The sequence below is a fragment of the Orcinus orca genome, chromosome 7, assembly GCF_937001465.1.
Source record: "Orcinus orca chromosome 7, mOrcOrc1.1, whole genome shotgun sequence".
Lineage (NCBI taxonomy): Eukaryota > Metazoa > Chordata > Mammalia > Artiodactyla > Delphinidae > Orcinus > Orcinus orca.
The window spans coordinates 117,987,556-118,012,561 of record NC_064565.1 but is presented as its reverse complement, the minus strand read 5'-3'; the positions used below and the strand labels follow the sequence as shown (position 1 = coordinate 118,012,561).

General features: G+C 44.2%; 1 protein-coding gene and 1 pseudogene across 9 annotated transcripts in view; one reads left to right on the top strand and one right to left on the bottom strand.

Moving 5' to 3' along the window:
• The window catches only part of ILKAP (ILK associated serine/threonine phosphatase), a 29,382-nt gene that overhangs the window by 2,139 nt on the left and 2,237 nt on the right, over positions 1-25,006 (top strand). For 2 of the 9 annotated variants that reach the window (XR_007478476.1, XM_033424204.2), the window contains exons 2-11: positions 6,915-6,980; positions 7,454-7,510; positions 9,443-9,490; positions 10,715-10,834; positions 12,256-12,382; positions 13,778-13,884; positions 14,513-14,606; positions 14,886-14,973; positions 16,345-16,466; positions 23,438-23,557. Coding sequence is in view for 6 of the 9 variants with exons in the window: in XM_033424204.2 (XP_033280095.1) it covers positions 6,915-6,980; positions 7,454-7,510; positions 9,443-9,490; positions 10,715-10,834; positions 12,256-12,382; positions 13,778-13,884; positions 14,513-14,606; positions 14,886-14,973; positions 16,345-16,466; positions 23,438-23,557 (949 nt within the window). In the remaining 3 variants the exon portion in view is untranslated. Of the gene's footprint in view, positions 1-6,914; positions 6,981-7,077; positions 7,125-7,453; positions 7,511-9,442; positions 9,491-10,714; positions 10,835-12,255; positions 12,383-13,777; positions 13,885-14,512; positions 14,607-14,885; positions 14,974-16,344; positions 16,467-23,437; positions 23,580-25,006 lie in introns of those variants that run through there. The other 7 variants (XR_007478477.1, XR_007478478.1, XM_033424231.2 and 4 more) reach the window with 6 other exon arrangements.
• On the bottom strand, positions 4,592-5,746 carry LOC101271462 (heterogeneous nuclear ribonucleoprotein A1-like; annotated as a pseudogene).

Sequence of the window (25,006 nt, the reverse complement as noted above, 5' to 3'; positions counted from 1 at the left end):
CAGAATCTGATTTCACAATTTTGTGGAAATGCTTTGATTTTTGAAAACTTAATTCAAAACGTCATACTTTTTGTTTCCGAAAAATTGATCATATTGATTGACAAAATTGAACGTAGAGAGAATGAAAGGAAAATAAAGTTGGTTTCATGAAGTGGATGGGGAGATGAGGCTAAATCGCACCATCATGACCTCACAAAGGATGTGCAGGTGCCACCAATTTCTGAGCTAATTCAGGGAACAATAAAAGACCTAGACACTTTCACAGTCCCCAAAAAGAGTTGTTCCAGACATGTTATCAGACTGTGTGGTTTCTGATCCCAACTCTGCTCTTGCTGTCTTCTGTGGCAGTTCCTGCTTCTGGGAAACATGAATGTCGCCTCCTCCTGTTAGCCCACAGGTTAGACAGGGTGCTGTGTGTACAGTGTTTAGCACAGGTAGAGCACGAGGTCTGCGTTTACTAGATGCTAGTGCCTAGTAGATGCTATTCTATGAGTTAACTTTCACAGCCATTCAGAAGGGGAAAAAAATGCACTCTTTAATGGATTTTGTGAAAACACTAAGTGTCCAAAGGGAGGAAGTATCACACTCCTCAGATCACATCAAGTGTATTTTATTTAGTTCTTTGATTTTTTGTTTTAAACATTACATCTAATGTTCCTACCCCAAGCCTCTTAATTTTTATGGTCTGAAGAAAAATGTGGAAAGAACACATTAAATGTTTTCAGATTTTGTGCTAAATTAGGAGTTTTCATACCAGCCCCTAACATGTTTTGACTGCTGAGTGAAATCAGGTTTTTTATATACAGTATACATAGCTTACCTAAAAAAGGGAGTATGTTTGTTATTATCAGATAGAAATGGAATTTCTCTGGTACATCATACTCATAAAAGTGCTGACTTGATGTCTTTAAAGATTGACAGCTTATATTTGGCAGTCCCAACAAGTTAAAGGTGTCCTGGTTTAAAGTTGTGTGGGCAGTAACCTGGTTTCAGTTTTATAGGGCGGTTCTTTCACTACACCAGTACACTTTAAAGCTGATGGTCAGCTGTCAGGGACTAAATAAATATTTGCTTGGCAGGCCATCTTCACAATATTTCCTTTTAGAAAATTGGAGATCTAAATATAAAATAAAGGCTAAGATATTAGAAAAAACTTGGACTAATTGTAAAACTTCAGGGTTAATAAGAAAAAACTCAAGTCATAAAAATTAGAATGGATTTAGCTATGTAAAAATAAAAAGTTTCTGTAGGCAAAATAGCACAAAGGCAGAAGACAGACTGAGAGAAAGTGGTTGTGGTACACAATACTAAAGGTTACTATCCCTGGTAAGGGAAAGGCGCAGATAAATTAATAAGAAAAAGAGATGACCCGTTAGAAAAATGGTCAAAGGATGTGTCCTGACAGTTTATAGAGGAAGAAATGCAAATGACCCATCAACCAGAGCTTCCTCCGTCACTGGAAAGGAATAGCAGATCACTGATGTGCCATATTTTTCACCCATCAGATTTAAAAATTGGCAAGATGGTAATGAGGGTGTAGAGAAATGGATATTCTCATAAAGCGTGTTGGGGGTGAAAGTTACCACAACTTTTTTTGGAACAAATTTTGGCATTTGTCAGATTTATTAATTTACCCTTTGACCAGCAGTTAGCAGATAAAATAAGGATATAAGCCTAGGGTTGTTTATTGTGGCATTATTTGTCATGTAAAAAACCAGAATCATGCTGCATGCCCATCAGTAAGGGAACCAGACCAAGTGAGTGGCAGTGCTTTCCATAGAGAATAGTGTGCGGCTGTTGAAGCGAATCGTTAGACCCAGTGTGATGGCTTACATGAATAATGATATATGTAGAGTGTTGTGTATAGTATACTTCTACCTTTTAAAAATTAAAATGCACATACACAAGTTCACGAGCATAAAGGAAAGTGGAAAGTATACAATAAACTGTTACGGTGGCGGGGAGGCGGGGCCTTTTTCTAATACGTCTGTGGTATTTGGAAAACATGTACAGTAGTCCCTCAGTATCTGTGGGGGATTGGTTCCAGGATCCCCTTCGGATACCAAAATCCGAGGATGCTCAAGTCCCTTATATATCAATAAAATGGCCTAGTACAATGGCCCTCCGTATCCACAGGTTCCACATCCTCGGATGAGGAGGTCAGCTGTGTCACATTTGTAGTTGAAGAGAAAATCTAGGTATAAGAAGCAATTTAGGCAAAATATTTAAAAGCTTGTTGTTGCTTTACTGTACGTAGCAACTTATAGCTAATCTGAATATAATCAGCCCAAGAGTATTTTTCTCAGCATAGTATGTAACTTTCAGTAGACTTAGCTTCAGAATGTAGATAACTTAAAAAAAAAACCCAACAATCTAGATAAGATTATCGGTAGTGAAAAACTTGTTTTCTGTCTTGTTTCTTTCTTTATGAGAGTTCTTATATTTAGATCAGGGGCCTCTTCCAAAGTTTAGGGTCAAGGTCACACTTGGTCCAATGATTGCAGCTCCAAATACTTTGAATTACTATTTATCCAAAACAGAATGTAAGGTTCTGGCTAACCAGAAGTTCCCTTTATAGCATCTGTGACCTACAGATTGTTGTTACAGAATCCAGATGCAAGCTATTCTAACTCTGACCCTTTTGATGGTGCAAAAAGGTGTCCCAGAGATCTTACAGAGCCTCGGGATTCTCCTTGTGGGGTTGTGTAAGGGTTAAATGAGATGATCCTTGTGAAGTTCCTAGAACAGTGTGGGGTGGGGGCAGTGTAGCACGTCGCCAGGAGCATGGGCTGGGAAAGCAGGCTGCCTGGGTTTGGATCTCCACTCCTCACTGGCTCTCTCTCGGACAGTTATTTAACCTAAGCGCCTCAGTTTTCTTATCAGTAAGTTACAATAATAATAGTACCCACCTCATAAGATTATTGTAAGGATTAAATCCATTAAAATTTGTAGAGCACTAGAATAGTTCCTGGCAGGCAGCGAATGTTAATTATCATTTATATAAGCCATTTTCAGTTGTGGCCAACAAAAATATGAGATGATCTCATTGTGTTTAATTGAAATACCACTCACAGTATTCCAGAGTGACAGAGGAGAGGAGAGGCTCATTCTGTTCAGCATGGGAAGATAAGCCCTTCTCTGGGGCTGGTGGTAGGTTTGAGGAACTGACTTAAACTGAGTTGTCGCCAAAGGAGAGAGGCCAGGCTAGTGCTAAGCTGGAAACTCTATTATGAGGAATGCTTGCCAGGACCGAAATGTATTAATACCTGGGTAAAAGAGGACTTTGCCCCATTGGACATTGGATTTGGAAAGACCTGACTTAGATGGGTAGTTTAATTCAGAAATTAAAATCGGACCCTGTGTAAGTAGAAGGGTTGATTGTCTTCAGGTTGGCCTCCTCCCTATAATGTCCCCCTCTCCCAAGATGCCTGGTGCTCTGGCCCCGCTGAATCCAGTGTGATTGTTCTGGGTCATCCCATTCAGTTTTGAGTCTGTTGGAATGGGCATGTTGATGCTTAGACCAATACAGTTTGAGTTTCCCTTGGAAGTGGCTTGCTAGAATATTAGCAATTCTTGTAGGAGGATTAATACAGTGAGTAAATGGTTATCCTAAATGCCTCTTAGTGTCCTCCTAATGCTGTTTTTTTGGACACTCCTCACAGAGTCTTTATGTCACTTGTGAGAAAAATGAAAGTATTTGTAATTACTTAATGTCTTTAGGGTAATCCTAAGGGATAAAAATGTAATTTATGGAGTCGACATTTCCCATTTGCATTAGGGGTATAAAGCAGAAGAGTTACTTTTTGTTAAATTAGGAATTACCAGGTATTTAATGTACTTCTGACCTAAAGACTCCTGAAGAAATTTCCTTTCTTGGAGTTTATAAATTTTAATTAAAATTTTTACTTTTTTAAAAAAGTAAAATTGATACCCAGCTCATTTCTAGGCAAAAAGACAATATGGATGAAACTTTTAGAGCGTACACATTGAATTGGTTTTTACTTTTATTTTTTTTAAGAGGGTATTAAATTGTTTGTTTATTACACATGATAATGGATGATACACAAGCTTCATTCCCATCTATATCTGGTACCATAATCCAATTTAGATATATTACATAGGATGTGCCAACAATCATATATTAATAATCAGAAAACTCCATGACTTGGCTTGGGTGACCCTTTTCACGGTGAACTCCAGGTCACAACGCAGTAACTGTCAGTTCAACTACACCAAGGTTTCGGAAGACAGTAGCTTCTCCACCAAAACAGGTTGTAAATAAATTTTGAATGGAACCTGGCATCACCTTGAAGGAATACTAACTTCACACTGTTGGCGTAGTTTACCAAAATGGCTTCAGAGTAGACTAACTTTACACAGTACATTTAAAAAAAGGACACATTTATTCAGCGTCATGATCAGACTATTACGTTTAGCAATCAACAGCATGGGTGCAAAAAAAAAAAAAACCTACATTAAAACCCTTTATTGGAATGCTTTACACTTTCCACAGAACAGAAACTAAAATAACCTGTTATACAGTTAGTCACAAATACAGTCCTCGAGTTTTTTTGCCCATACACATGTCTTCTTTGTAGCAGCTAGGCCCTGCCACCACTGTGCTTGGCTGAGCTCACAAATCTGTTGTAACCGGTAGCTTCCCTGTCACTTCTCTGGCTCTCCTCTCCTGCTAAGCTTTGTTTCCTGGCAGTAATCAAAACCTTCTGCCACTGCCACAGCTACTGCTGCTGCTGGAACCACCACAGCCACCTTGGTTTCGGGGTTTGGCAAAGTATTGGCCTCCACCGCCATAGGGGCCAGAACTTCTGCCTCCAAAGTTTCCTCCTTTCATGGGTCCAAAATTTGAAGATTGATTGTTGTAACTGCCAAAATCATTGTAGCTTCCACCACCTCCAAAATTGCTTCCATCATTACCAAATCCATTATAGCCATCCCCACTGCCACCATATCCACCACCACCGCGGCTGCCACCAAAGCCACCTCGACCACTGAAGTCTCCTCCATGACCAAAGTTGTCATTCCCACCAAAACCACCTCCACGACCACCACCAAAGTTTCCAGAACCACTTCGACCTCTTTGGCTGGATGAGGAACTAGCCATCTCTTGCTTAGATAGGGCTTTCCTTACTTCACAGTTGTGGCCATTCACGGTGTGGTATTTCTTAATGACAATCTTGTCTACAGAGTCATGGTCATCAAAGGTTATGAAAGCAGAGCCTCTCTTTTTACACTGCCTCGATCAGTCATGATTTCAAACACTTCAATTTTCCCGTACTGTTCAAAATAATCTCTTAGATGATGTTCTTCAGTGTCTTCTTTAATGCCACCAACAAAAATCCTTTTCACAGTTAAGTGGGCACCAGGTCTTTGAGAATCTTCTCTTGAGACGGCCCTCTTTGGTTCCCCAACTCTTCCATCTACCTCGTGTGGCCTTGCATTCGTGGCCGCACCCACCTCCTCCACAGTGGCGTATGTGACAAACCCGAAGCCTCTGGAGCGCTTGGTGTTTGGATCCCTCATTACCACACAGTCTGTGAGCGCTCCCCGCTGCTCAGAATGGCTCCTCAGGCTCTCATCGGTTGTTTCAGAGCTCAAACCTCTGATGAAGAGCTTCTGCAGCTGTTCGGGCTCTTTGGGTGACTCTGACTTAGACATGATGGCAGTGGAGGGGCGGAGGGGAGATGTCAACGATGCTTACTCTGCGGCGTCCATGAGCAGAAAGGAGTAATCTACCGAACGTATCTCTGAATTGGTTTTTAAATGAGTACATTTCTGTACTTGAACTCAGAGGAGAAAGATCAGTGTGTTGAACTTCATAGGACATGGATGTCCACACCTTCATCTTTAGCCCTCTGTTTCCCCCACGTTCCTGTGGGCCAGTTCATGTATTTCATAGCTTCAATAGAAATTTTGGGGAAAGCTGGAGAAGGAATAATGGTTACATTTTATGTGGAAAGGGATTAATTGAGTATAAAACATTTCAGATAAGTACTTTTGGTAGGTAAATCTTTAGGTTTTTTTTTTTTTTTTTTTTTTTTCCGGTACGCAGGCCTCTCACTGTTGTGGCCTCTCCCGTTGCGGAGCACAGGCTCCAGACGCGCAGGCTCAGTGGCTGTGGCTCACGGGCCCAGCCGCTCCTCGGCATGTGGGATCTTCCCGGACTGGGGGACGAACCCGTGTCCCCTACATCGGCAGGCGGACTCTCAACCATTGCGCCACCAGGGAAGCCCAATCTTTAGGTTTTTAGAAAGTTTCCTGGCTTTCTCCTGAGTTTACCTTGGAGTATCTGAAATCCCTCATTTTCTTCATAGATATTTATTGAATTGGGCACTGTGCTGTTAAGGCAGATTGGCTTCCCTCAGGCCTCTCACCATCTCTGTGCTCCGTGTGTTTAAGATTCTCCCTGGTGGTTAATTCAGAATGGTACTGAAATAGGATTTTTAAGACCTGTAGATCTTTGAAGAGTCCCTTTATTTCTGAAGTTCTGTATTGAGGTACCAAGATAGAATTATTGTTTTGCTCTAGAGTCAGTTTTTTCTTCCCAGGATTCACTTTTTCTTTTTTTCCCCCCAGGATTCACTTTTAAAGAAAGATTTTAAAATATTTGTTACATAGTGAAATTATCAAAAAAAATACTTGTTTCCCTCAAAACACCCAATAGCCCTTAAAACGCCTGTTGGGTCATCTTTCATTGCTTGTATTATATGTTGACTGTAACTTTTTGGAAACAAATGTCCCTATTAAATGGCTGTCAAGAAAATATTTTTAAAAAATAAGCTTTGTCCAGCAGCGGGGAGAAGATTTGAATTTAATGGCAAACTTAAAGATGTCCCCCTTTGAATCCCATCTGGCCAATGACCAAATGCTCTCTAAGCAGGTGTTCCGTGTTCTAGGGAAAGAAGCTCAGAAAGGATCTCTGCTCTTTGATGATCTCCCTCCGGCCAGCAGTACTGACTCAGGTACAGTCTTCAGGCTCTCCCAGGTGTGTGTCAACATGTCATCCTGGGATTGTAGTTGTCTCAATCTTTTTCCCTTTCCCCCATTTTCAACACACAGATGTTTTAGGTGTTGGACTGTCTTAAGTTTTGAATCCATGGCATCAGGTAAGGCAGAAAAATCCGCTAGTCGCTAGCCCTGAGAAACTGCATAAAAGTGTTGAGCAGTTTTCTCTGGTTCATTTGAGTGTTTAATATACTAGCTGGAATAAGATTTAACTCTTTAAGGCAGATTTTTTTGTTTCCTTTGAAATGATAGGACTTTAAAATAAAATAGGTTCAAGACATTATTTAGCACTGTATGAGTTGCCACTGGATTGACACAAGAGTTTTGAGTTTATTTCAATGACCTGTGTAGGTGTCCTGGTGGGATGGATTCTGAAACTTAAGCCTCCTCCTGGTTTTGTGGGCTCACTCAGTGTTCTGCTGTGTTTCAGGATCGGGGGGACCTTTGCTTTTTGATGATCTCCCACCAGCCAGCAGTGGTGATTCAGGTAAGTGGTAGGGAAAAATGTCCAACGTGCTGGTGGAAATAATATGCACTATTTTACCCTTACGTAAAATTTATTTATTTATAGCTTGTAACAAGCCTTAGGATGATATTAAATCATAATACAACATAAGGTTTATTAAAACTGAATAGATACCTGGAATTTCTTGGCAGTCCAGTGGTTAGGACTCAGTGCTTTCACTGCTGGGGCCAAGGTTTGATCCCTGGTTGGGGAACTAAGTTCCCGCAAAAAAAACCCTAAATAGATACCATTAGGTGGGAGCAAAAAGACGCTTAAATGCTACATCACTTTTTGGTGATTATTTTTTACTTCTTGCAACTGACTTTTAAGAAGTGAAGAGTCCAGTAATTTACTTTGATCTTTGTTATTAACGTGTTTTTTTTAATTAATTAATTAATTTATTTATTTTTGCTGTGTTGGGTCTTCGTTTCTGTGCAAGGGCTTTCTTTAGTTGTGGCAAGCGGGGGCCACTCTTCATCGCGGTGCGCAGGCCTCTCACTATTGCAGCCTCTCTGTTGCGGAGCACAGGCTCCAGACGCACAGGCTCAGTAGTTGTGGCTCACGGGCCTAGTTGCTCCGCGGCATGTGGGATCTTCCCAGACCAGAGCTCGAACCCATGTCCCCTGTATTAGCAGGCAGATTCTCAACCACTGCACCACCAGGGAAGTCCCTGTTATTAACGTTTAAAAGAAAATCTCAGTCTGTCATTCTGGTTTTGCCTTGTTATATTCCTGACAGACCCAAATGTATCCAGCAGAAGTGTCTGAATATATGAAGCACAGTTAAAAATTTTCAGTTTCCTGATAAGTCATTTGTTTTATGCCACTTACATAAAAAAGAATTTTGATTTTAAGAAAATGAAGTCAGAATGACACTGCTTTACTGACTGGTACAGACCATGTGCAGGAATTTGAATTCTTAAAATTCAAGACCTTAGTTAATTATTTTCCAGTCAGTCCTTTTATGTTCTCAAGATTCTTTTTATTGATTTGATTTCATTTTTGTCAAGCCTATTAACATTGGCTCTACCTGTTCCTGTAAATGTTTAACTTTTCCTTTTATGTCCCAATTACACAGAAGGGGAAAATAGAGCCGATTCTTCTAGGTTGTCATATATGACGAATGTATTATTCCACTAACTGAGAACTTCTCACATGGAATTCCCCCAAAGGGAGGGGGAAGGTAGGGCAATGGTGGGGGACAGTGGGGATGCAGGCTGTCCTTTTTCACGTGCAGTTTTATCCTCTAGTGTAAAAAACCTTCCTTATGTTGTCAAATAGAACACTTGCTGCTTTTCAGGTATATTTTTTGTATTAGTAATTCTTTACCATAAATTCATTGGAATTAGTCTAGAAAGTACGGATTAAATTAGGTATCATTCCTATATTTAGAAAAAGTATCACAATCGTCTTACATAAGAAGTCTCAGGTTTTCAGGCTATGTATCCATACCAAAAAATTACAGCATTCTCATGCAATTTACCCTAAAACCTTCCCAATAAAGACAGTGCACTTAGTTAAAATGAAAGTTAACGTGTGCAACTAGGGCTCTTAACAGATTTAATTTAAAAAAGGAAGATTCAGCATAGTTACATCTTAGTTATCCACAGGGCAAAAGGCAATAAACTAGTAGCGACTTAGAAGACGTCAACCCATTGTTAACAAGCTTGATTTTTTTTTTTTTTTTTGGATATAGAATCCAATCTTGTATGCAGTATTTAGGCTTTCTTGAGAAGACATATCTTTCTTCTCAAGCAGGCAAGAGCCATTTACAAAAATTGACTGCATTCTAGCCCATAAAGTAAGTCCCAGTAAAGAATCAGCTTCATACGTAGACCGCATTCTCTGATGACAATGCGATTCACTTAGAAGTCAATAACAGTTTAAAACATTTCTCTGTTTTTCAATTTAAAAGAAAGGAAGATTCTTTTACATACACATTGGGAAAACTGGAACACAAACAGTAAGTGACAGGAGGCTAATGAAGAGATCTTTGGGAAATCCGTGACATTGTCCCAGTTAATTTGCCTTACTATGTGGGGTGGGATGTGTGTGTTATACTGTTGCAGAAATCTGTCCTTTGCAAGTAATTGACCCTTCTTGCAGGCAGGGACATTTCTTTCCTTTTTTTTCTCAGTACTCAGAAATGTCTGGCAAAGAATAGTTGAATAAATAATAAATGGTTGCATGCTTTTATACCTAAATGCAGAGAATACTTAGGGCCATTTATTGGATACTTGATGGACCAGGCACTGTGATGAATGCTTTACATACCTTCTCCCCAGCAGTTTTCAAACAAGCCCCTGAGAGGACAGTATTCGCCCTATTACGGGTGAAGAAACTGAGGCTGGAAGGTTAAGTAACTTGCCTTAAGGGCACACCCCTTGGAAGTGGCAGAACTGAGATTTGAAACTAGACTTCTGTTGTTCCAAAATGCATACACACTGCAGGTGCTCTTAGCTCTGGCTTTGAATACAAATTCGTCCCTTTGCAAGTGGGAATGGCTTCAGCAGTCCTATTTTGCCTTTCAGGATACATACAGTTCTTAAAGCCTGATGTTTATTTTAAGCCTTTTTTGGCACTTGTTACTCTTTTTTTTTTTTTGTGGTACGCGGGCCTCTCACTGTTGTGGCCTCTCCTGTTGCGGAGCACAGGCTCCGGACGCGCAGGCTCAGCGGCCATGGCTCACGGGCCCAGCCGCTCTGCGGCATGTGGGATCTTCCCGGACTGGGGCATGAACCCGTGTCCCCTGCATCGGCAGTTGGACTCTCAACCACTGCGCCACCAGGGAAGCCCTACACTTGTTACTCTTTTGAACTGGTTCAGGACATTTCACTTTGCAGATTTTGGAAACTTATTTATAAGTAAGGGCTTGTGGATGTAAAACATCATATATGTGCCATAGCCCCAAGATATGAATGTGTATTTTTACCACTGAGAAGCCTCTCTTGCATGTCGTCTTATGCCAGTCTGAGCAGGGCCTGGATCTTAATTTGTGGTCTCCCACTGTGGGTGCCCAGGCACTGCCCCACCCCTCAAAGTCATAGCCGTGACTGCTGTGCCTCTCTCTCTGCCAGGCCTCTCTCAAATGTCTTTTGTCTCTGAGGGCTGGGAGGGAGCCTGGCCTGCTAGGGACTCTTATCGTCTACAGCTGTGTTTCTGTCTGGCTTTGACTTTATATTTCCAGGTTCTCTTGACACTTCGATATCCCAGGTGGTAAAGAATGAAGGGAAAGGAGCAAAGAGAAAAACCTCTGAAGAAGAGAAGAATGGCAGTGAAGAGCTTGTGGAAAAGAAAGTTTGTAAAGGTTTTCAGACAGTTTGAAAACAAATGTATTAGACTTCATGTTGTAAAACGACCCAGAGCAAAAAGCAAGCTCAGCTTTCCGACAATCTTGGGTTGGCCAAAAAGTTCGTTCGGTTTTAAGTAAAAATAGAAGACATTTTTCATTTTCACCAGGAAGTTCATTGAATAATGTATTCATTAACTGAATGACCTTTTTGGCCAACCCAATACTTCCTTTTAATGTCTGTATTTAAGAAGTGGATAGGGTTTCTTATTTGCAAACGGATTTCCAAGTTTACTTTTGCTTCCTCTCTCCTTGCTCTCCATGTACATCTGTTACCTTTGGTCAGATAGGAAACCTGCATTTGTCCTTCAAGGGTTAAAAACCACAGGTAGTTCTTACTTAGCCTTCGGCAGTGAGTGTTTAGCTTATTGGCCCCCCAGTTCCTTGTCCCCAGCCTGTTGGTTAGCACTTGGAATTCTGTGAATAGCTCAGTAGACAGGTCCCAAGAGACAGCCTGAGGCTGGAAAAAGCAATTGAAATTTGTAGTCAGCTTTGTAACATGTCACAGTGAGTGGGGAAGAAATGAAAAGTATCAGCTAAAGAGAAAAACTGTGGATTTTCACTTATCGCACTGGCCACTTTGTCTTGTGCCATAAGTGATCTCAAGGCAGAGGCTGTAGGCTGCAGTGCAGGTGTGAGAGGACCTGCTCCGCCTCTGCTGTGAAGACGTGCGCTCAGCTTGGCTTGTCACTGCCTTGAGCCTGGAGAGCACTGTGCCTGCCACCAGCCACTCTTCAGAAAGCGCTCATTCTATCACTTCTATGGATCTAGGTGTCAGAAAAAGCTTAAACCAGCCATTAAAGAGAAATTTCTGCGCCTCCAGTGAACTCCTTTTTCCTTTCCTTCCTCAGTTAAAGTAAAAGCAGCTGATCTTACCATTTGTTCAAATTCTTCCAGCCTCAAGCATGGAAATATATATTTCCAGTGTATCCAACAGGGTATTAGGGATAAACTCTACTTGTTTGCATTCCTCTAAACTAGAAATTTTTTTGTCCTTATTAAATTATTGACAGACTAGATTTGCACAGAATTCCTTGCCCCAGTTCAAGTCCCACTTCTGTGGGATGACAGCACATTCCTTGCTCTGGTGCTTTGACTTAATGCCCTCGCAAGAGAAGCCATTCTGTACTAACTTGCTGTCGTCTGCTGTCTCCTTTCCACTGCTCAGCCTTGCAGAGACCGGCCCTGTCCAACAGTGGTCTGAATCTTGTAACAGACTTGCAGTCCGGGAGATGCCTTGAGGGGTATAGCTTATTTGTTTGCAGCATTAGGGCATTGCTGAGTAGAACAGCCATAGTTCCCTCTCATTTGCTCTGGGACTAGGGCTTCTGGAGAGAAGGGCACAGTTTTGTATTGGCTTTTTGTTCTCTTTTTCTTAGGCTCTTCGGTGATCTTTGGTTTGAAAGGCTATGTAGCTGAGCGGAAGGGCGAGCGGGAGGAGATGCAGGACGCCCATGTCATCCTGAATGACATCACCGAGGAGTGTAGGCCCCCCTCCTCCCTCATGTGAGTGTCTGTGCTCTAGCAGCCTGATGGCATAAAAGTCTCTGTTCTGATGGGAACTTTGGGCTGTATCCAGTTTGTGTTTATTAGAAAGACGTATTTCTTGAGCTGCTTGGTTCAACATCAGTAGTTCTCAGCTGGGGTTGGTTTTGCCCCCCAGGGACATTTTTGGTTGTCACAGTGGGGGATGTACTACTGGCATACGGTGAGTGGAGGCCAGGATGTTATCCTATAGTGCACGGGTTAGCCCTACAACAATTGTCCTGCTGAACTTCAGAAACCCTGCTAATTGGGAAATGACTCTCCCTATTTTGGGTCTTGGGGTGTGTGCTTTCCACCAGTACCTGAAGAGGTTCTGACAGATAGTATTCTTATTCTTTGACCCAGGAGATAGAGGTAGAAGCTGCTAATTACAGAGGTGAATGGTGACCGGGAGAGCTAGTGCATATAGCGAGGGCCCAGAAAGAGAACAAAAAAGCAGAAATGGCATCAAGAAGATTTCCTGCAGTTGTACAAACTAAAATGAAGGAAAAGGCATGGAGGAAAAGCCATTGCTCACCAAGAGCAGGAATATGCTTTGGAGTTGCTTTTGAACCCAGGAAAGGGGCTTCTGGAGAGCCCCACGGGGGTAGATATTTTCGGGATAGATTTAATTGAGGAACACTAAGCCATAACTAGCAAATACTACGCTGTAAGATTCTGAGTTATCAACCACATGAAATTTATTTTTTCATGGCTTGTGATGTCCCAAATTGAAAAGGAATTTCAAAAATGTTTGAAAAAAGAGCAGCTCTGCAGAATAAATGTCATTTCTCATAGGCATTTTTGTTCTATCCTTCTTGAAACAGTTTTTTAATGACATTTATTCTATTTATGTTTTTTGGCAAAACTTGAAAGGGGAATAGGAATAAGACTATAGTAAGATAGGCTTTAAGAATTCTATATTGGTCGGCGTTTGAGCAAGAATCCTGAAATTACCTATTCTGTCTCTCATAGATTTTTTAAAATAATTTTTTAATATCTTTATTGGAGTATAATTGCTTTACAATATTGTGTTAGTTTCTGCCATACAACAAAGTGAATCAGCTATAACTCTTACAGATATTTTTGACCGTCTTGGATCAGTAACTGTTTATCTGTGTGTTAGTGTTTGAAACTAAATCTGCTTTAAATAGAAAAAAGTTCTGAATTTTAGTTTAGTGAAAAATCAGGGTTAATAGATCTTGATTTTTAAAAACAAGTGTGAGTTTTTAATTCTTAATTTAAAAATGTCACGGAAGTTACTTAAATGTTTGTCTCAGGTAATGTTAATGTTCGCTGTCTAAGAGTTAACAGCTTTTATGGAGAGGAGTAGTCTTTGCTGTGAGAATCTCTCTGACTCTCAGTTCATTGTTCCAGTACCCGGGTTTCATATTTTGCTGTTTTCGATGGACATGGAGGAATTCGAGCCTCAAAATTTGCTGCACAGAATTTGCATCAGAACTTAATCAGGAAATTTCCTAAAGGTGAGACTGAGAGCTAAATCGGTTCATGTTCATCTTGGTGTTGGCTGTTTGTGCTGATCAGTGACATGTCACTGGCTTTAGCAGAGTCCTTGGTGACTCTAAAAGAGCAGGGATGGGCTTCCCTGGTGGCGCAGTGCTTGAGAGTCCGCCTGCCAATGCAGGGGACACGGGTTCATGCCCCGGTCCGGGAAGATCCCACATGCCGCGGAGCGGCTGGGCCCGTGAGCCATGGCCGCTGAGCCTGCGCATCCGGAGCCTGTGCTACACAACGGGAGAGGCCACAACAGTAAGAGGCCCGCGTACCGCAAAAAATAAAAATAAAAATAAATAAAAGAGCAGGGCTGAGAGGAGGCGGCTCTGAGGTGAGCAGGTGCAGTGGCCGTGCAGGTGTGCCTAGTATGGAACTTCTCGTGTCTCTGAGTGATAGGCCCCTCTCGTGGAATGTCTTTGGGTACAAGTGAGTGTCTTGCCTTTGTATTTGGGAGACTACTAAAACCAAATGCAGGTGGCACTTAGAGGTGAGGAAGTACAGGCTGTTCTTGGTTGTAATACAGAAACAAAATGACAGTGGCGGGAGGATAATCTTCCCTCCTTAAGAGTTTGTTTTCTTTTGTTCCTTCTGTAATAGGAGATGTAATCAGTGTAGAGAAAACCGTGAAAAGATGCCTCTTGGACACTTTCAAGCATACTGATGAAGAATTCCTGAAGCAAGCTTCAAGCCAGTAAGTGTAATAACCACATGAAGACACATGAGTGGAGCACGCGTGTTGTTTTCCTAAACACATTCCAGGCCTGCTAATGCAGTTTAATGCTGATGCTCACTGTCTGAAAAGTTCCTAGCACCAAGTAATCTCTCACAACTTAACGAAATCTGGAACAGAAAAAAGCACGTATCAAACCATCCATTTAAAAAGTATAAGACTCCCCATTCAACTCTGGAAATTAACCTCAAAGTGCTAGCATGTTGGTGGTGACTGTATTTCTGATGTGTTTCCCCCCAGGAAGCCTGCCTGGAAAGATGGGTCCACTGCTACCTGTGTTCTGGCTGTAGACAACATTCTTTATATTGCCAACCTCGGAGATAGTCGGGTATGTGACTCTGGAGGCACCTGTTTAGATAACAGCATGTCACATGGGAGAAGAGCTGTAGAAGCACTTGCTGAATAAGATTACAGTGATGATGGCTGGGTTGGAATCTTCTCTTGGGGTTGCTGCAGGGGGTTCTGCTGCAGGGTTTAAGTTCTGGGTCAGGGAACAGCAGCTAAGCTTGAGGCTGTTTGTTCTCTGAGAAGGCTTATACCCTGTCTGTCAGATACAGAGCTGTGAGTTGGAATTTAATTGGCCTGCAAGTACCTTAAATATTCATCTTCATTTTTCTGACCTCAGGCCATAATGAATGAATAACTCAAAAGCTGTAGCTAGAAAGTGCTAGATGATGTGACATATATCCGTTGAGCCCAGTACACCTGGCTGAGGGAGAAACGCGATGATTTCCCACTGGTGACATCCTGTGTCCCAGTCCCAGTTGTGGGGAATGACAGAGCTGGAGGGCAGTGCTCTGCAGGGTCTCTGCAGTCCCTCCCACCTCCCCTGCCAGGAGCGGATGTTCACCTCCATTGCCGCTTGCTTTTCAGCCATTCTCCATGCTTGTTCAGCAGTCACTGGACAAAGTGACCTTCCCACTCTTACTAGCACCTTCAGACGTGGAAATAGCTGCTCCCACCCCTGTTGCTTTTAGGGTGATCTATAAATATGGAGCGCCAGGAGCTGTAGCATCACAGATGACAGCCCTGCCCTAGTGGAGTTCATATTCTGGTGATGTTTTAGTGGGTCTGTCTAGTGGACTGTCTCTTGTACATAGGTGTTTAGATCAAAGGACTTAAAAAAACAACATGAGTAAAATTGGCCAAAAAAAGGGAGACTTTGGAGTCAGGCCCAAGTTTGAGTCCTGGCCTTGCTCTCTGACTCTAGGCACGATGCTTATCCCCTGGGCCTCAGGCTTCCTCCTCTGTAGAATAAGAGGTTTGTCCGGAAGTTACCACACAGTAAACATGGTGGCGGGAACCCACGGAGAGGTACTTGGTCAGCCCACCAAACTGCCCTCGTCTTTGCCATTGTAAACTCTTGGAATGGTAACGCCTAAAGGGGCCTTGGTACCTGTTAGGTCCTCCCTTTCACGTCACAGATGAGAAGATGATGGCCTAGTGAGGGTGAGCAGTGAGCTGTGGTCATCCAGCAGAGTTTGCACCAGAGTTGAGACCCAAGCCCGGGGCTTCTGTCCCTGAATTTTTTTTGTGACACCACTTTGCTGCTTGTACTTTTGATGCTGGATCCACTGACCTCAAGTTTGTCAGCAGGAGGCTGAATCTGAAACTCCATTGTTAGCCTTTCTCTTCAGCTGTCAACTTTAGGTGCTGGGCTCATTAAATTTCACAGCCAGTGTACTCTCCATCTTCCCAGGCAATCCTGTGTCGTTACAATGAGGAGAGTCAAAAACATGCAGCCTTAAGCCTCAGCAAGGAGCATAATCCAACCCAGTATGAGGAACGAATGAGAATACAGAAGGCTGGAGGGAATGTCAGGTAACCGGGAGTGACGGGAACTCGGGAAGGAGGGTTCACTTACGTAAAAGCAGCCTTGAGACCTCTGAGGGTGGAACGTTCTGTGTCATGCAGTCTTCAGCGTAATGAGACTCTGTATGAGGTCTAACCTGGTGAAGTCGAAGTAGGTGAACGAGTGTTGTAGGATTTCACCTGTGTCCAAGTGGGAGCAAAAAATGTATGCAAGAAACATGCTTCCCTACGTTTGCAACAGGAGACCTGTCTCAAATGCAAGTTCACCGTTTGCAGCATTGTCTCTGGTCCTGGTAACTCTCATAAAAGCTGTCATTTGTCACAACCCGGTAAGCTACAGTTTTCGGCAAATTCTCCAGAGAGAAAATCTAAAGTGGTTAAGACAGTAAATGTAAGACAGTAGTGTGTGCTGATCACCTCTGGTCTTCCTGGAGAACAACTTATCTAGCCCAGAGGGCCGCTCTTACCTGGCTGCGTCCGTGGCAATTCCAGTTCATCTCTCTTTACACCTTTGAAGGGTGTGTGCCGGCTCTAGTTTATCATCTGCCATCTCTCAGGTAGTTAAAGGAGGGCTTAAGTCTTTTCTGCACTTTAGGAGAATTATACTTTAAGGACATTGCACTATGAATTTGATCAGAGGTGTTTTCTGGTTCATCTTACAGTTTGACCCCATGAGGATTTTGTCTCCTGTTGGAGATAAGGGAGAAGTAATATATCAGTGTAAGAGTGCAGTTATTTGTCCTTGGATGTGTAGTTTCTCTTGTTGTTTATTTGGGGCAGTTTTTATTATTGCTTCAGGCTGTTTCTAGCCAGGGGTGCAGGGAGGTCTCTGGAGAGCAGTTAGAATTCTTAGGGTTGGTTAAAAAAACTCCTGGGTTAGTCAAAGGTGATTTGGGTCTTGGTTGTGGCTGCTACATGAGTGTCGACAGAACTGCAGGCTGGGTTCAGACCTTGGCCAGTGCTCTGTGCCTGACTTCTCCCCCATGACTGCTGTGGAAGTTAATGCCCGAGAATGTGACCCCAGTGTTAGTGTCAGCATCACCTTTTCTGCCCTTTATTATAACTTTAAGATGCTGCTTTTGCCTGAACTCCTTGAAAAGATTTTGACATTGGCAGTCCTATGGCTGAAAGTAAGATTAGCTGCATTGCATTTACTTCCTGTTTCCCAGTCCCTACTTGCTAAGAACAGTGTGGGCTTAGGGTGAGCCCCTCAATTTAGAGAAACGGGGTGGGAGGCTCAGAGACAGCAGGGGCTTTCTGTTCCTGAGCAGCAGGGCCAGGCTGTGGCCCATCTCCTGCCTGAGGCCAGGGGTGGCATGCTTTTTCTTTTCCACCACCCCCTCCTCCTTTTATTATTAAAATTTTCAAACATGCAGAAAACATTTTAAAAGAGTAAACATTTCAATACCTACCACCTAGATTCAGTAGTTAACATTTTGCCATTTTGCTTTGTCTGTTTATGTGTGTGTTTGGCTGAACTATTTAAAAGTTAGTTGCAGACATAACACCTAAGAAAATAATAATTCCTTAGGTTGTGTTAGGTTATCTAATATCCCGTCTGTACTCGTATTTCCCCAGTTGTCCCCACAGTGTCTCTGTTTGAAACCAGGGTCTGGTCAGTGTTCGCATCTACCTTGGACTCACATCTTTCCATGTAGAATCATCTCCACTTGTACTAGGCTTGGATCATCACTAGTCAGCACTTGTATAGGGTCACCAGTGCTGTTTTTTCATAGTATTGTTTAAGTCGCTTGTGTGTATTTCTTGTGAACTAGAAGTTAGGTCTAAAGGCTTCTTTAAATTCAGATAAGACATTTTCAGCAAAAATATTTGACGGGGGATGCTATGTACTTTTGATAGTCCCTCACTTCAGTAGCCATGTAAGGTCACTGGTGTGATACTGATTCCATGCTGGCTACCATGGCTACCATGTGGTGACAACAGATGGCTCCAGAGTGAAAGGACGTGTTTCTGTGTTATCAGCCCATGATCCGGGGAGATACACTTGAGCACCTTGTGAACATTGTGGCCCACCAGCCTTTCAGCTGACGGTTTTAGCATCCCTTAGTGAGCCTTGCATGAATCATTTATTTCACAGGGATGGCAAAGATGATCATCTACTTCTGTGCTTCCTTCTACGTGTATTGACAGGCATCCTATAAAGAAAGGCTTTCCTTCATCAATAGGGGAAGAACCATAGTTTCTCCCTGAAAGCAGGGTAAATGTTGAATTCTTTAATCACCATTTGCAGAGTGAGAGCCACCCACAGTTGTGGAAACTAGTGTTTTCTTTCCCTTCTCTGCTTCTCTCCATCCCCTTTTCCTTGCTCCATGAGTCACTGCAGGTGGCTTTATGTATTGGAGGCGCTGATTCTAGCTGTGGAGGCAGGGTGCTCTTGCTGCTCACATGACCTCATCTGTGGCCAGTGGGCGGGAGCTTCGGCTTGCTTCAGACACTTCTGCCTTTGTCTTAAAGCTGAGCTCCATATGCTGGGGATGCTTGTTTCAACTGCAGCGTCATCAATTCTGCGTCTGTTCTAGGACAGAGCCAGGAAACACACACACACACACACTCTCTCTCTCTCTCTCTCTCTCTCTCTCTCTCTCTCTCTCTCTCTTTAAGCTGTGAGCTTAGATTGCTATTTCTCATTCATATTGGACACTTATAGGGCTTTCTCTTAAATTCTTTGATTCAGTACTTGTAGTGTCTTCTTTTATGCTGAAAATCTTGGTTCCTGACAACATTAGTATATTTATTTGCCAAAATAGCTTGGAAATCATAGTATCAACAGTATCACTATTAATGAATTTGAGTTCCTGTGGTTCTCTTATCCTTAGTCTGTGCTTCACTGAGGATGTACGGAGTACTGTGTGTAAACATGGGATAATTATTTTCACTGCGGTTTTGTTACACTCTGGTTATTATGATCATTAGTTTCATTTTGCTTTCAACTTCAGGGCTTTTCCTGCTGGTGGGAATGTAAAATGGTGCATCTGCTGTGGAAAATAGTTTGGCAGTTCCTCACAAATTAAAAATAGATCTATCACACAACATTGTAAATCAAGTGTACTTCAATGAAAAATAAATTTAAAAATAAAAAATAAATAGATCTACCATATGATCTAGCAATTCCACTGCTGGGTATATACCCCCCAAAATTCAAAGCAGTGGATTAGAAGAGATAGGCGTGCACCCATGTTCATAGCAGCATTTTTCACAAGAACCAAAAGGTGGAAGCAACCCAAGTGTCCATCCATAGATGAAGTCGTGAACAAAATATGGTTTCTCCATACAATGGAAATACTATTCAGCCTTAACAAGGAAGGAAATCCTGTCGCATGGATGAACCTTGAGGACATTTTGCTAAGTGTTAGAATAAGCTAGTCACAGAAGAGTGACTGCTGTATGGTTTCACTTATATGAGGTCCCTGAGTGGTCAGAATCATCACCGGGACAGAAAGTAGGGTGGGAGTTGTCGGGGGAGGGGGAGGGGGAGTTGGTGTTTAATGGCCGCAGAGTTCAGTTTGGGAAGATGGGAAGGTTTTTGGAGATGGATTGTGGTGATGGTTGCACAACAACGTGAATGTACTTAATGCCACTCAACTGTACGTGTAAAAGTAGTTAAGGGCTTCCCTGGTGGCGCAGTGGTTGAGAGTCCGCCTACCAATGTAGGGGACACGGGTTCGTGCCCCGGTCCGGGGAGATCCCACATGCCGCGGAGCAGCCGGGCCCGTGAGCCATGGCCGCTGAGCCTACGTGTCCGGAGCCTGTGCTCCGCAATGGGAGAGGCCACAACAGTGAGAGGCCCGCGTACCGCAAAAAAAAAAAAAAAAGGTCTTAAGGGACTTCCCTGGTGGCGCAGTGGTTGATAATCTGCCTGCCAAAGCAGGGGACACGGGTTCGAGACCTGGTCTGGGAAGATCCCACATGCCACGGAGCAACTCGGCCCGTGAGCCATAACTCCTGAGCCTGTGCGTCTGGAGCCTGTGCTCCACAACAAGAGAGGCTGCAATAGTGAGAGGCCCACGCTCACCGCAACTAGAGAAAGCCCTCGCACAGAAACGAAGACCCAACACAGCCAAAAATAAATAAATTTATTTTTTTAAAAAAAAGTAGTTAAGATGGTAAATTTTATGTTACATGTATTTTTACCACAATTTTAAAAATGAAACCCCCCCCACATTTACGTGGTTAATTATCTAAGTTAAATAAAAGGCACAGTTAGACATGCTTTTGTCTCTGTTCCCTTCACCCTTATTTCCTGATTCTTTTCAGTGTTTCTTTTTACAAAAATAAGCAAATCCACGTATGTATTTTTATTTTCCTACTTGCTTACACTGAAGGTAGTATACTGTATGCAGCAGTGCGTTACACTCCTTCAGGTGACTTCCTCGGAGAAGGTGAAAACAGTTTTGTGTTTATTTTACAAGGAAGGCAACTGAACAGCTGAAGGGAAGCTTGCACATGTAGCATTTAGTGTCAGATTTGCAGTACTTGTGCTGGTACAGGTCTCTGATGGCAAAAAGAAACACTTCTGGAATCATACCTGCAGTCTTCTCTGTAGCACGCATCGTATTAATACACCGGATCTTGGCATCTGCAATCCTGGGATGGTCAGAAGAGGATGGAGCGTCCACCTCCCAGCCTCAGCTTTCCGAGCCTGGCAAGACCACCGAGTCCCTGCATTTGCTCACCTGCCAGAGTTGCTGAAGTCCAAGCAGGGTCTGGCTTGTCCTCACAGCCAGATTGGCTGTCCCAGTGCCTCCCTCTCCGATTGCGAAGGGAGAACCGGAACAGAAAATGGCAGCAAAAAGAGCTACGATCAGGGGACTCTGTTGAACGACTTTCCCACCAATAGAACAGCAGTTCTCTGACGGCTGGGCAGATGGGAAGGAGATGAGGGACAAAGCAATGTGGAGCAAAAGTCGCTTGAGGGTGGGAGGCCAGGCCTGTGGACGATTGGTACCAAGGGAAGGCACGTGGGTCGTGAGTGTGGACCTCAAAGCCCACTCCCTCCTCAGCATGGTGGTCTTGGGGGAGAACTTGGAGGGTAGCGGGAGGAGAGTGGGTTTTCAGCCGTTTGTTGAGGGAGAACCCGCTGCAGAGCACGCAGCTTCCTATTGTGCGTTTAGGAAGCTGGCCGCGTATCGTATCGGGTGCGTGTGGAGGAGCTCTGCTGAGGGGGATTGGAGCGCGCCGGGAAGTGCAAGCCCACACATCCACGTGGCTGGTTCCGGACAGGCCTCGTCGGGTGTGGTCCTGTTCCAGTTGTCACTGACCATGAAGGCAGGTGGTGTGGCTTCGTGCTCTTGTGATGCACAGCCTTAGAGTTGGCACTGGCCTCTGGAGCTGACTGGCGTTTGCACACACACGTCTTAGATAGCCCGTGACACTGAGTGCAGGCAGAGTGACAGCCAGCTTGCGGTGTCCGTTTCTGAAGTGTAAGTGGCTTTTCCTGGGTCTGCGATTCTGTCCGTTGTTGCTTTCTCCTGTCACTCCAGTAGTTGAGTGAGTGTAAGATTTCCACTCTGTGTAGAACTTTGCTCAGTAAACAAGAATGGAAATGGCAGCTTCTGTGTTGTGGCACACACATTTTTCTTCATTAGACTCAAGAATTGTTCCACGTTTTGTGTACTGAGTTGTGCTGGTAGTAACTGGGGCTTTGGGACCTGCCATTGCACACAATCTCACTGAAACAAGCTGGGTTTATGACTTGGGGGTGGGGTTGGGTGCGCGCCAGGCACCCAGTTCCTCGATCCTGAAGAAGCGCTTTGTTGGCTTCTCACGGTGCTCGTGCTTTGAGCTGCTTCCTCAAAGGCGCTCTTGAGGCTGAGGGATCCCGCCCCCCGCCCCACCTCACTCTTCAGCTCGGCCCCTGTGCACTTCGGCCCCTCTTGCTGCGCGGTTACTGTTTGCACTTGAGAAGACTGCTCAGCTCTTCACAGACACCAGCAGAAGTCTTCGTTGCTGGTGATTCAGCTGTGACCACTGGGAGGGTGAGGGCGACTTTGTGGGCACAGTGAAGGGCCAGGGGCCAGGCTGAGCTCTGACTCTATGAGACAGCAGCCCAGACCCAGGCGAGCAGCTTCTGGCCATGTGTGTCCATCACACAGCATCTCCAGAGCTTGTTCTGTCGTTTGGGAGCCCCGTGGTGACAGTACACCTCCACGCACGCACAGCTGCTGTTTGCTGAGTGCTCTGACGCACCTTGTCGAGCATGGGTTCTGGTTTTACACATGAGGGTCTAGATGCTTGGGGAGGTTGCAGCTGCCCGAGGTCACACAGCAAGTACACCGCCCGGATTGTCCTTGGGAGTGTCAGGCTAGGGACTGTTTCTCCTGCTGACAGAACTCTGTCTTACAATGTGGAGTCTTTTTATAGGTCACCTTCCCATCTCCCTATCCCTCATCTAAAAATAGAATGGGTGGAAGTATAATGCTGTGCAGAACACTGCCATTTGTATTTAAGTCATATTAAATCTTATTCATACCCAGTGTAAAAACTCGCTTCCAAATCTGGGAATAGTCATTTTCAGGTATTTTCCGAATCTGATTAGAGTGAAATGCAAAATATCCCTCTGTTCCAGCTATTCTTAACTCTGGTGACATGGTTGAATCACGTGAGAAGCTTTACGATAAAAACAAAGCCAGGTCCCCATCCAATCAAGTTTGACCATGGACTGTGGGCAAATCAATGGATTAGGCCCAGGGCTGCCGTATGCCAGCTAGAGGGGGCGCTGTCCCCATCAGTGTGCTGTTGGGCTGAGGAGCCAGGGGCAGCAGGAGTGTGAACGACCTAGAACAAAGAAGACTCAGCACAGAAATGCTCAGACGCTGCTATGTATTAGAGGCTAAGAGATGTGGATTCCGCAGGTTACATCTTTTACTCTATCCAATTTTTCTGCTTTTAAGATCGGATTCTGAGTACTGTGACCCGTGACTGTCAGATGGAATCTGAATTTGCTTTTCCCCTCATTTTAGGGACGGGCGTGTCCTGGGTGTGCTGGAGGTGTCCCGCTCCATTGGGGATGGGCAGTACAAGCGCTGTGGGGTCACTTCTGTGCCAGATATCAGACGCTGCCAGCTGACCCCCAACGACAGGTAAAACCTCCCAGAGGCACAGGTGTGCACGCACATGGTTTTGTTTCTCTTCTGATTTCTTCCAGTTTGTGTAGTGAACCTGGGGTGGGCAGCCATGTCTCGGGCACTGTGCTAGGCCCTAGAGGTGCAGGGATAAATAAAATACCGTTTCTGCTCTCGTGGGGTCCACAGTCTGCCGGGGGGAGCATCTGTGAATGGGCGGTTCCAGTCTAGTGTGTCTTAAGAGTGTGGGGTGCTCTGGGAGACTTTGTGGGGGGAGAGAGGCATCCTTGCTGGAGAAAAGAGAAGGGCTTTTTGGCAGAGCAGACACAGGGACAGGATGAAGATGTGGCCAGGCAGATGCCATAATAGGGAGTCAGGAAAGTGATGGCAGGGTACCTGGGGACAGATTGTAAAGGCCCTGGATTCTTTGCTGAGGAGCTTGAATTTTAGCTCATAATTGGTGGAGAATCCTGGGAGGTTTTTAAGCAGAGTCAAGTTAGGTTGAGAAAGAGACCCCTTGTTTAATTGTCCAGCCCCTAATTCTGAGCTGCTTGAAGGTGAGGCACCATGCCTAGTGCCAGAAGCCCTCAGCAAGTCAGTGTTAGAGGCTGGAGTAGGACAGAGCCCAGCGGCCAGTGAGGAACTGATGCACTGGCCCTCGCTGCGGGTGGGGATGGGGGAGGTGAACTAAGGCAGCAGTGGAAGGAGACCGGGGAGGCCAGTGCTGCGAGGGAGGAGGCTTACCCCGGCCCCCTGCCTGCTGAGTGAGCGTCTCAGGACACGGTTCCACCAGCTCCTCTGGTTTTCTAGATGATGCCTCAGGGGAGTCTCGTCTGTCCCCACATTAGACCAGGCCCCCTGTTGTATGTACTGCTCGAGCTCCCTCTGCTTTGGATCATGGCCAGTTGCTTAGGGTCTGTCACGTCAGTGGAAGGGGCCGGCACCTGCTTGGACCTGTGCCCTGGTAGATACGTGTTGAATGAATGCCCAGTCAAAAGAGGAAAACCAGGACCTGGGTATTCAAATGAGGAGAAAAGGGTGTTAGATCTGTGGGGAAACTGTCCTAGGAGAACCAGAACTGTCTCGTCTCATCCATCATTGTTCAGAAAGACTTTCCTTGGGAAGTCTAGAGGGGGCTTTGAAAGGGAGGTAGTCCTGTTCTCAGATGGTGAAAGTGGAAGGTGGTTCTCCCTTCACGTGGGGAGTGAGTGCTTGAGAACATTCCTTAAGTCCACAAACTATCAGTTTTATTGGGTTGGCCAAAAAGTGCCTTTGGTTTTTTTAAGTAAAAATAAAAGACACATTTTTCATTTTCACCAAGAACTTTATTGAAGAACGTATTCACCCTTTTGTTCCACTACCTTCTGCCATTTTTCAGCCAACTTCACAATCCCATCTTCCCCAAACTTTTTATCTTTTTGAGCAAAGAACTGTTCCAGGGGCCTTTTACAGTCCTCCAGGGAATCG